The sequence below is a fragment of the Drosophila arizonae genome, chromosome X (assembly GCF_054131065.1).
Source record: "Drosophila arizonae isolate 15081-1271.41 chromosome X, UAZ_ARI_1.0, whole genome shotgun sequence".
NCBI lineage: Eukaryota > Metazoa > Arthropoda > Insecta > Diptera > Drosophilidae > Drosophila > Drosophila arizonae.
The window spans coordinates 12,560,673-12,573,235 of record NC_142927.1 but is presented as its reverse complement, the minus strand read 5'-3'; the positions used below and the strand labels follow the sequence as shown (position 1 = coordinate 12,573,235).

The 12,563-nt window shown below is 38.5% G+C and overlaps 1 protein-coding gene across 4 annotated transcripts; it reads right to left on the bottom strand.

Annotated features, from left to right (window-relative positions):
• Nucleotides 1–2,624: 2,624 nt before the first annotated feature.
• Nucleotides 2,625–11,890, bottom strand: mys (position-specific antigen beta subunit myospheroid). Of its 4 annotated transcripts, none has more exons than XM_018016405.2 (8): nucleotides 11,793–11,890; nucleotides 8,776–9,514; nucleotides 8,485–8,713; nucleotides 7,293–7,377; nucleotides 4,921–5,355; nucleotides 4,663–4,857; nucleotides 3,504–4,535; nucleotides 2,625–3,433 (listed from the first exon to the last, which is right to left on the bottom strand). In XM_018016405.2, exons 2-8 carry the CDS (start codon nucleotides 9,365–9,367, stop codon nucleotides 3,368–3,370), a joined length of 2,634 nt encoding a protein of 877 aa, XP_017871894.1. In that variant the 5' UTR covers nucleotides 9,368–9,514; nucleotides 11,793–11,890; the 3' UTR covers nucleotides 2,625–3,367. The 4 variants fall into 4 exon arrangements, with proteins under 4 accessions (XP_017871894.1, XP_089330583.1, XP_089330582.1 ...); XM_089474457.1 differs by having other exon boundaries at nucleotides 11,747–11,841; XM_089474456.1 differs by having other exon boundaries at nucleotides 11,708–11,840.
• Nucleotides 11,891–12,563: the final 673 nt, after the last annotated feature.

Here is a 12,563-nt window from a genome sequence, read left to right as displayed (position 1 = left end):
ATCGATAACAACATAACGGAATGAGTTATCGATTTTTTGAGACAAAATCGATATCCGCGCTGTATATACGCACATATTATAATATCAAGTCTCTAACTCTTATATCTTCTGAGATCGATGACTTCATACAGACGGACGGACGGACAGGCGGACAGGACTATATAGACTCAGCTCGTGGTTCTGATCAAGAATATATATGTATATACTTTATAGGGTTTGCGATGAGTCCTTCTGCCTGTTACATACTTTTCACAAAACTATTTCCCATTTCCCATTCTTAATGGGTTCAGGGTATAAAAACGTTATCTTATAATCCTTTGACCTTAGATTAGCATTTCGGCTAATATATTACTGACAGCTGATAACCCCAATAATTGCTTTCTTAGTTAGGTTCGGCTATGTAGGATATTGATTCTGAGCGAACGTAAGCTCAGATAACTGGTTATACGATTCATTCTCAATTTTTCCTGAGTAGGCTTTCCATTTTTGCTGAGTAGGCTATGTAATCGAGGCTATGTTGTGACTAGGAGCCTGAGCTATTTTTCTTCATTTTCAAACTGAATACAGAGCTCAACACATATCGAGCATTTTTCCAAATTTAAGTTTTTTTTTTTTCGGGAAAAAGTATTTCTGTTTTATTTCGGAAAAAAAAGTAAAATTATTTTGCTGTCCAATAATAAAAAAAAAAAAAATCGATGGCCATGGAGCTAACCAAAACGTGAAGTTTATCCACTCCGATGATCTCGAGTAGCATTAAGCATTAACATGGCTATCTCTCATCACTCGTCGCCCTCGTTCAGTGACCGTAATAAGGCAAGGGTCTCAGCATTGGCAAATGTCGAGGACATGCCCTTCCCCTAAAGGCGCCGCTTCAATTCGACGATGGATTTCAGTCTCCGCTGGAAGGACGAGTGAGGATCATTCTAAGGCGGAGTGTCGGCAACCGTCGGAAAAATTTCTGTCCTCTTTGAACCTCACACACATTCTCACACTCATTCATACTCTAAGTTCGTTTTATTTCTTTTTTGTGTATTGCGTTATTTGTTTATTGTATTTTGCGTTGTTTTTGTTATTATCCTTTGGTACTTATTTGATCTCTTAATACATTCTCATGCAGTTAATACACATACATCAAGAACCCTACCTATCCTGCCACAAAACATGTGTTTTCCTCTTTCGCTGCAATTTCATACTGTGGGAAGGGCTGTATCTGTGGGGCGTCCTTAGTCAGTTGCTCTTGGGGTGAACAAGTTTCCTCCACATACAGACAATAAAAGCTTTTGACCACATTAAATTTGAAAAATATTTGTTTCTCTATCGCTGCTGTTTGATATCCTCTCATCAGTGCTAAAAGTTAAAAGATTGTGTCACTGATTTCAGCTGCCAAAAGCCGATCTTTCCGACATTACATACTTTTTGAAGATATTGTTTAAACATCAAATATGTCATACATCTGCATAAATTCCTACAGATTGTTTAAATTAAGTTCCGTACTATTCCTTGAATGCTATTCCTAGTTATATTAAGTGTATTAGCTGAGCAGGCCTCATGAAACCGTGGCTCTAACCTCTGGCTCTAACCTCTGGAGAGTTGGATTGCTTTGATCTATACTTTGGATTGAATCTACTTGAAGATCAAATATCATATACACTGTTTTGCCCTTATCACTGCATTCCCCTCCTACTTCATATCTGCAACTGATTATGCTTCTCGCTCTTATTGATATCTCTGTCTCTTTCTTTCACTCTCTCTCTCTCTCACTCTCTCTCTCTTATTAGAAGTAAGACTCCATATAAATTTGTTTCATTTTTTTTATTTTCGTTTATTTCACTAAAATTAGCATCAAACAGTTTGTATTATATGTATGTTTATATGCTTCATTAAAATTGCCAGTGTCTCCACATTTTATTTATAAACAATTATTTAGGTTTTTTGCTTGTTTCTTTTTTTTTATTACACTCAAAATACATTTCGTTTTATTGTTAATCAGTAATCAGTACAAATCGCAGAAACATGATTGTTTTTTTTTTTTATGTTTTTGTTTATGTTTTTTATTAGTGTAGCATTAATATACTATTATTGATCAAAAAAATTGGAAAAGCCACGAAAATCATTAATAAAATTCAGGCACAATTTTTTTGTTCTTGTATCTTTTCGGTTGTCACTTACAAGCTTAAATGTTAATATGCTTAAATATTAATTGTAAAGTTAGATTTAAAATAAAAATAATATTTATATTAAAAAAAAATACATAATAATAATAATAAACATACACATTAAAAAAGAAAACACGAAATAATTGACGGCAAACAAAAAAATTAGGCGCAAGTCCATAAAGTTAACAAAATCAGTTTTTTGTTTAGTTTAGTTTTTTCCTCGTCTTCTGCTTCGTCTACTCCTTTCAATTGGCATATTAAATTCAGTTATTGTTGCTTTTTGGATCGTTTAGCTAATAAATAAATGGACATTAATCCGATCCAATAAGAAAAAACCAAATACTTAAGTTACGAAATTTCAAGAAATAATGAATTAATATGTAGACTTATAATATCAAATGTGCTACACACAATCGCAGCTCGATGACATTGTTGTTGTTGTTGTCTTTGTGGGCAGCACATAGTTGATGTGCATAATTTTATATATATCTGATGTATACATATATATATATATATATATATATATATATATTACAAATGATCGATTCGTTAGTTAGTTGAAAGTTAGAGAGGCACACTTTGGTGTTCTTAAGTAATTTTGTTGTTTTTAGATCGTTTTTTTGTTTTTTTTTGTTTTTTGCTTTTGCTGCGTTGTTTGATTGTTGCATTGATTTTGGTTGTTTGTGCGTTCATTGTTGTTGTTGTTGTTATTCTGCTTGTTAGTTTTGGCGGTTTACAAATGGAAGCTTTTGTCATTTACATTTTCTTGTTGATTTTGTTTTTCTTGTACATGTATATATAAAAGAATCTAAAATATATATCGTATATATTGCAAGGCACAATTCGTTTGCTTTTCAAATGGAAGCAACACATATGTGTGTGTGTGTGTGTGTATACATACATATATAATATATATATTTATATATATATATATATATCTATATAAATTTGACTTAGTTAAGAACGCGTTTCAATGGCAGTTTGACTTTTGTTCAAGCATTTTGTTTTCTTGTTGTTGTTTGTTGTTGCATGTGGCACGCGCACCATTTGATGTAAGAGAGGATAGAAAAAGGAAGCTGCTTCAATTGACTGAAGCAATTGGCTGGCTGATTGATTCAGTTGGGTTAGCAAACGGTAAATAATAGTGGACAGTCAGTGTTTAGAATGGCAAATTTCACTAATGAAAACAATGGGCACATTCGCATTGCAAATTATTTGCCCGCATAGATGGGATTCTTGAAGGTGGATGTGGCCTGCTTGTAGATAGGATTCTCGCCCTGGGGAAGCAAAAAACAAAATCAATTATATAATCCCTTCTCTGGCCGTTAATATCAATCGTTGTCTTACCGTGTCCCATTTGGCATTCATGCGCTCCTTCTCGAAGCGTGCGAATTCGCGACGATCGTGTATGGTGGTCAGCAGCTTCCAGAGCAGCAATATGGCCAAGCCAACGAGAACAATGGCGGCGATGACGCCCAGGACAATGCCTAGCATAAAGACCTTGGGCGGGCATTCCTTCTCCTGCTGGGCATAGACGACTAGCTCACCCACCTCACTGTATTTGAACGTAAACTTGCAATCATCCTCGTCGAAGAACACGCACAGCTGCTCGTCCTTGTGCTCGTCGATCTTGACCGTGTCAACGCTAATGGCCGTGAATGTGGTGCAGTTCTTGGCGCAATCATCGCCGTTCTTCAGCTGACCCGTCTGATACATTTGGCACTGGACGCAGTCCTTCAGGTCGTGACAACGGCCCGAGCATGTCGGGCACTTGTCGCAATATTTGCCCGAGTAGCGGCCCTCGTCCATCGATTTGCATTTGCAGACGCCGCACTCGCAGGTGCCGTGGCCCGAGCAGATCTCACCGCCGCCTGGTGGCATGCACGTGTCCTTCGATGTCTGGCAGTCGCAGCTGTTGCCCGTCCAGCCGGGCTTGCACACACAGCGATTGCACTCGCAGGTGCCGTGATCGGGGCCCGAGCACAACAAATTCTTGCGTCGCTCACAGCTGAAGTTCTCGCACTCGCAATACTTGCCCGAGATGATCTCGTCGGGATTGGTGCGCTTGTGGCATTCGCAGGCGCCGCACACACAGCTGCCACGACCGTTGCATTCGGCCACGCTCGTATCGTTGCTCGGCCGGCACATATTATCATTGACCTTATTCAAATGCATATCAGACGTGGAGCACTCGCAGGTGTTACCAAAATGCTGCTCGTCGCACTCACAGATGCCGCACATATAGGTGCCGTGGTTGTGACACTTCTGCGAGTGCAGCTCGTAGCCAGTGGAGCCGGCATGCTCGCAGGGACAGGAGCACAGCATCTCCAGATCAATGATCATGCTTTCGTTAATTCCCACCGGATAGATTTGAATGGCCTACCAAGATCAAATATATAGTTAATGATAATCCTGAGCAACATTATCCGAAAAGACTTGGCTATCTCCCTCCCTCCCTCTCTCTCTCTCTACCCAATCCTCTGGCTTTCTGTTTGCCTATACATACCTGATTCCAATGACGTGGATCAGTTGGACATTTGGTCACCGTTATTTGAGCCGTAAAGGTGACCTTGTCGCCGACCTTGAGACCGCTGCACTTGTTCGTCTTGATCTGGGGTCCATTGGTCAGGCAGCTAGACAAATACGTGACCTTAACATCTCCAGTGGCATTGTCCTTCATCTCCACCGTCGATGAGATTTTCTGCAATGACCAAAAGCCAATGAATAATCGATATTTCCCACGATATTTCAATCGATCACTTACGCCATACTCCTCGCGCACCAGATCCACCACATTGGACGAATCATTGGACAAAATGGCGCTGGACGAGCCCTCAATGTGAGCGGACAGCTTCTGATAGACGGCATACTGATTCTGTGTGACGGCAAAGATAATGTTGATCGCATTCTGTTTGACCTTCTGGTTGATCTGCGATATGCTCGGATAATCCTGTATTATCGAATGCGTGTACATGCCCTGTGCATTCAAATGGCATTCGCCATCATTCGGTGTAATCACGCCGCCCAATTTGCCATCGCCGGCATAATGGAAGCCCGCGTCCGTTGAGAACACTAGCAAACGACGCGCCTTCTCGCGCCAGCCGATCTGCTGTCGGCAGGCAATCGCCTGCATTATGGCATCGAAGCCACCTTCAGGTGCATCCAAATTTCCAGAGACAGCCGCCTCCTTCACCTCGTTCTGTAGGTGTGTTCAGATATATACATATATATAGGAATATATATAGAGAGAGAGAGATAGAAAAGTGATAAATTAATAAACAAATAATAAAATTGATATTTAAATGCAATTGCTGTGGTGCAATGGTTAAGCTGGTGTTAGATGTTGGCACACTCCTCAGCTGGGTTAGTCGATAACGAAGCGATATTTTCGATAACGATTGCAAAGGACTTTCTTTCGATTGAGTTGCGATTTAATTTTCAGCAATGATTGCCAATATTGTATATAGGCAAGCAAGCTTTTCAAGCGAACACGATCGCATATCGATAATTTATCGATTTTAGCATAAACATATTTAAATCCAATTAGTTGATCAATCTTTAATTATAAGTAGGTTAGCAATTGTTTCCTGTTGGTAATTTATAAAAGTTATCGATTTCATTCATATCGATTTCATTCATATCTTGTTTCAAATGACGGAATACATCAATTTTACTTTAGTTCTTGGCTTTCGACTGGAAACAACGCTTCGCTACGCTATAAATATAATTTTAGTTCTCAATCTTGAAAAAAGTAAATGAAATGCCAACGTTTTGCGATAAGATTAGCTAGCATATAAGCATGCCTGCATATATGTATATGTATATATGCCATACATATGTGTATTTAGACATAATCATATCGACAAGACAAGAGTGTGCCAGGGACATACGCATTGATAGAGACTTATCAACAAAGTGTTCTCATGCAGCAGGCAAAGAGGTTAAGTTAAGGATGTGAGTTATGAAAGACGAAGGAACGTGCAATAGCATTCAAAGAATTTAGGATAATCATAAACCAAAACAAGACACCAAATACCAGATATTAGAATAAATAAATCCAAATAAAAAACAATAATCATTATGATATTGTAATAGTAAAACAAATTCGTTGGGGTTAGCTGCTAAACGAGTTTGGACAGGTCTCTAATTGGATTAGAAGGAAATTTTCTGCTTCTAAATTTGTTTTTTTTTTTTTTTTCCTTTTTTGTTTGGGCAGTTGACAACTTACAGAGAATCTATATGTGTCCATGCTCAAGCCCATGATGTTACGATAGCCATAGGGAGCATCGCATTTGGGACATGGCTCCTCCAGGCTAAATTTTGTATACGAATTTTGTTTTTGATTTTTGTTTTGTTTTTTTTTTAGTGTGAAGCAACAAGCAACCGTTTTTTTTTTTCACAATTTTTCAAACACATATATAGACATAAAGAATAAATATATATATATATTAAGAGAAAGAAAGAAAGAGAGAGAAAGAAGAGAGTGTGATGAGCAAATTTGTTGATGAGTATAATAAAGAAACGCAAAAGACAGAAAATAAATGTAATAAAATAAAATCAAATCAAATTATTTAAATTAAATATGTACTGTAGCACAGTTTCGATTCATATAGAACATATATAGCAGAGTGCAATAGATGTAAATCACATTCAATTGTGACTGGAATCCCAAAGCAAGCAGCAAAAGGCAAAAATGCAACGATATGGCAGCACTGGTCAATGTAACTACAACGTGTGTTAAGTTGGTTGCGCCACCAAACAATTTGGCCTTTTCTTGCATTTTGAGCTTACAACTTACACAGAAACATAGAACATAGAATTATACAGATATGTAGTACCAGGTAAAGCTTAGGTTTATAGATATATAGATATATATGTATATGAATAAATATGTATGTACTAGAGCTAAACATTAACTATGTATATACGAGGCAATACCATATAATACGACACGATACGATACGATACGATACGATATATAGAGTTAGGCAACAGTGGGAAATGGAGAGCAAGTATTATATGTTATATGTTACAGAGTACTATATATGCATGTATGTATGTGTGCATGAGTGTGTAGTGGGTGCATAGTGAATGTATATAAAAAAGTATTATTCATAAGATTTTCAAGGCTCTTACAGAGAAGCTTTCGGTGTTATTGCTCAGTGGCATGTGATTGCGGTAACCATACGGCGCCTTGCAGTTATCGCATGGATGCTCGAGTCTATATAGGATATATATGGGAATATCAATATATATGTACATAGATGTTATCGAGCAGTTGTCGTTGATTGATGGTGTTGTTGTTTAATCATTAAATCATTGATTATTTGGTTTGTTTTTGGCGTTAGTTTTTTTTTTTTTTTTTTTTTTGTGGTTTGGCATAAAAATAAAAATTAGGTAAAAATTGGATTTGTTTTGAATTAGTCATTGAAAAACTACATAAATATATAGAGCAAAAATTTACAAGTATCAAATAATACTAATAATGAGCGCTGTTATTTCCGGTAGAGCCGAAATGTTTCAGAATACCCCAGCAGAGCTAATGGATTTTCAATCTATTTATTATTTATTTATCTAAAGAGATTTATATCGTAGCCTTAAACTAGACTAATACCTAATATCTTAGCTAGGCCATTTGCTATGAGAGTTATAAGCTCGGATAATAATACTAGAAAAACTTTGTTCCTGAAGCGAAGTTCTTAGTAATGTCAACAGAGAGGGAGATAGAGCGAGGGTTATAGTAATACACATAAGGTATATAAATATAGCCAGGGACTGGACCACAAAATCGTAAGGTATTTCAATGCTGCTTAAATAAACCTTATTTCTTAGTAAACCCTGCTAGAACTAGGGAGGCATCTCTTTCTCTCTCTCTCTCTCTCCCATATAGAAAAATACTTTCTACTCTCTATACTTCTGCTGGAGTATACAAAATATAATTAACATTATTTCAATTGCAACTAAATTTGAGTAAGCCAATGATAGAAGTGAATTTTGTTAGAAATCATGAGGTTTTTCAGTTTCCAAATGAATCAATTTTGAAATTTTGATCAAGTAAAGCTGCTCATTAACGTATCGTACACTAATACATAAATATAACTCTATTCATCATGTACATATACTAAATATTGATTTCAGCAATATGCAATTTCTGGTAAATCGTGACTAAGCGAACTTATCTAATTAAATCAGCAAAAATGGTTTCAGTGGACGTCTCATTCGTTCGTTTCGCCAGAAATTCTATAACAGTCATAATCCTACCTTAACTGCTTATCTAGCTTATATTCATTATTGACTGATAAAGATTATGAACTGGCCCAATACTCACTTTTTGGGTATGGTGGATACATAGGGCATCAGCACCTTGTCCACAAATGAGCCGAAGCCCAAACGGAAGTTGGATGTAATGCGTTTCATTGTCTCGGACAATTTATCGCCCAAGGCCGAGAGTTTCTCTTTGTCGTCCTCCATGGACTTGGACAGATCCATCAAATAGTAGAGATCAACGGGATAGTCGACGGCCTGTGAGTAGCTAACATCCAGATTGTGAACCTCATCTACAAGAAAAATGTAAAGTGTTATTGTTACATTTGAAGCAATTCATTCATCGATCACTTACTAATGCGGAGCTTGAGGCTAACGCGTTGTGGCTTTATCTGCACAATTTCACCAGCTGCTGCTGCACCACTGACCGCTGCGCCGTAGCCGCCTGAGCTGGAGCTGGCACTATAACCGGAGCTGGACCCGGAGCTGGAGCTGGAACCGTAGCTGGAACTGGAACTGGAGGCACTATACGAGCCCGATGCCGAGCTCTGGCCGTGGGCGCTGCTCTCGTAGCCAACACCCGAAGCATATTGACCGCCCGCCCAAGCGGCACCACCGCTGGCCAATGTCAGATCCTTGTTGATCAAGATGCGCTCGGATGTATCGGGATTCCAAATGTACTCCTCCGGACAGATCTCCGCCTTCGGTGTGTGCAAAAAGCAACGCGACCGATCTCCATAATCTGGCTTCATGCACCATCCACAGTTCTGTGTCTGAATACACTCGTGGCACGTGTCCTTGTTCGTGCACGGATTCTGCTCTAGCTTAGCCGGCGATTGCTGCGCCGCTGCTGCTGCCAGCGTTTGTTCTCCCAGTGCCAGTGTTGTAAGCGTGCTGGCCATAATGCACAGCGCCACCAGCAACAGCTTCTCCTGCTGTTGCATCATGAGTTTTGCTGTTTGAGTCCTCTTGCGGTGTGCGTTTCCTGTTGTTGTCTTTTGCTCTCTCTCTCTCTCTCTCTCTCTAGCCGTGTATCTTCTAGCTCTCTTTCGCTCTAGCCGTTGGAAGGTGTGCGAAAGTTTCAGGTGCAGCGGCTGCAATGGATTCAATGGAGACTACATGAATGGGAGTTGCTAAATACATCTATCTATATACAGAAAGCTTTGGATACAAAACATTACTCATCAATTCTATAGCTGATGGCTGAGGTTACGGAATCGATTCGTGAACCAATTGGATTCGATTTCAAGCAACCGCAACAAGTTTAGCTAGTTCGTATTGGAACTACTAATTCTTATAAGAATGCCTATCCTAATACGCTGTAAAACAAGTTATGTGAGCGTTTTTTTTTTATTTGTCAAAAATAGATTTATTAATTTATATGTATATGCATATACATACATATGTATGTTTGTGTATGAGTGTGTTCGTGTTTATGTTCGGACAGCTTTCGTAAGGGCAACGACAGCAAACATTTGCTCAATTTTGCCATTACCTTGCCTAGCCCCGTTTTGCCTCATCTTTCAATATATTTCTCACTCTTGTTGTTGCTGTTGTCTTCGCTGTACAATCAGCGTCGATTCGTACGAAACGAACGAATCGAAAATCAAATTGGATATGACTCATCCTCTACGCTTTTGGCTGCTGCTGCTACTGCTGCTACCCCGTATGTGTGTAACAAAACAAACAAACAAAAATACGCACGCACCACACACACACAAACGCTCGCTTACATACGAGAAAAAACACATGCCTGCTAACGCAAGGTATTCTTGAATAAGGGCCAAATAAGAAAATACCAATAATTGCACGTTTCACACAGCTGGAAATACAGTTAAATTGCAATAAACTGACAGTGAGAGCGAGAGAGCGAGCGAGAGATAGAAAGGGTAATGGCGGCCGCTAGATACGAGCGTTAATTACTGTTCTTGTGCTCTTGGCACAGCTTATATATACCAAAACGTAAACAAAGAAGGCGCCCTCTGGACAGGACAAAGACGCCTCATTTTATTGTGCGAGAGAACTCCCTCTACAGCAAATATGCTTAACTATGGACTGCATATATGTATGTACATACATATGTATGTTTGTCTTAACGCACGCTTGTGCCTTTCGTTTCGGAGACAACTTGAGTCATGCAGCGCGACTGCGCTGACGTCTTCCGGGCACGAATGAATAATCAATCGCCTTGCAAAACTTGACACTGGAGATTGGAGACTTGAGAGTTGTGTTAATCATGCATTTAATTGAAAACAAAAAAGAGGGTAGCTATGCAGATGGTTTGATATCTAAATATAAACAGCTGGATGGAGTGGGATCAGATGCAGTAATTTGCATATAAATAAGAGCATAGAGCTGAATTTGGGCGCCCACAACATAAGTCAACACACACGTATAGATATATAAATGTATATATCTTGGTTTTTGGCCTCGCTCAGTCGCTCGCCCACCGCAACCATTCGCCAGTAGGCAGGCAGCCGGGCGGGCGATCAGGCAACGGCAACAACATCTGCGCTACATAATGTGGGCGTACAAGTTCCTCACACACTAGCCCAAAAGCAGAGATAAACACAGCTACGCAAACATGCATGCATACATAAATACACACACATAACAGAGCGCACCAATTGGATCTGCAACTCCTTGTACACACGGCTGCGATAGGGGGCGCTACTGCTGCGACTTCTGTTCACGAGCTAACTGTAATCAGTTTGACGTTTGATCGTCAGCTTTTCAAGTGTTGCCACCCCGCCATAGAATTTATGGCTCACTTCGTTCTTCGACTCCAGCGGTTGAAGTGGAGGATATTCATTTGGAACACAGCAAATAGCACGCATACAAGCACAAATACAAACATGTGTGCGCGCAAGCATATTTATTGCCATGTGTATGTGTGTGAGTATGTGTGTGCGTTGGCCGCGTAGTCTTCGTCATCGTCAATGAAATCATCAACATGAAGACTTCGCTTTGACCAAGAATGCAGTCAACATTTAGACATTTTCTTACGTAATATAACTTCATTCACATTATTTCACGCACACTCTAGCACTTGATGCCTTTCAATTCATATATTTCATGTCATTTCAATTAGAAATTCTATAAAATATTTCCATCAGGGTGCGACAGTGTTCGCTGCGCTGCTGTGGTTTTATTTTGATTTCACGCACACACTTGTGGAGTTGCCCACTCATATATGTACACACAATTGCATGCACACACACAAGGCATACACAATTGTTGTAAGAGTGCACGACTCTTGTGTCACTTTTTATAAACTTTTTGCATACCGAAAATGATTGCTTAAAAACAACAACAAATAAGCTCACAATTAGAATAATATAAAAAAAAGTTGGCAAAAACTGCGGTAATTACTTTTGCAACGGCTCCGCACTGCTACGCGATTATCAAACAACTGAGGCCGTATGACCAGATTTAAATAACATAAATATCAGAATTAAGTGTGACCAAAGTTTCGGAAAACGAAAAATTAAATTCGCATTGACTTCAAAATGTCATTTTTACAATTTTCTTCAAAACAGAATGAAGAATAAAAACATTAATTACACTAACTCATAATGGGGCTACATAAAAAAAAACACACATATTGATATAGCTTCAAAATTTCATAGTTTCAAATTTCCTTTTTTTTTTTTTTTTTAATTTATCAATCATTTTAAAATGTAGTTGATGTATTCAAAATGACAAACTAAAATGAAAATAAAGTTTAACTGGTTCAATATAACACTAACCATAATGAATATAAGCAGGCATTTATTTTTTTTATTATTAAAAATTGCTTATTTATTACTGTGTGGATCAATGTGGAAACACGCTAAAAGAGTGGCCAAACTTGAAAACCGCCAAATACTAGAAAAACTACCAAGCCAAGATAAACAAGAAGCAAGAACAACAACAAAAGCAGAAAAAACATAAATAAAAGACTGCTCATAAAATATTAAAAAAAAAAAAAACAAAAAAACAGAAATATAAATATATATGTATCATAAAAAATTAAAGCGAAGCAAGTGAAGTCATTAGAAAAGACACACTCACATACACACATACTCAATAGGTCAACTTTTTTTGCCGTCAACAAAAGGAAGCGACGGCCGCGTCGCAGCAGCTGCAATAACAACAACTAAA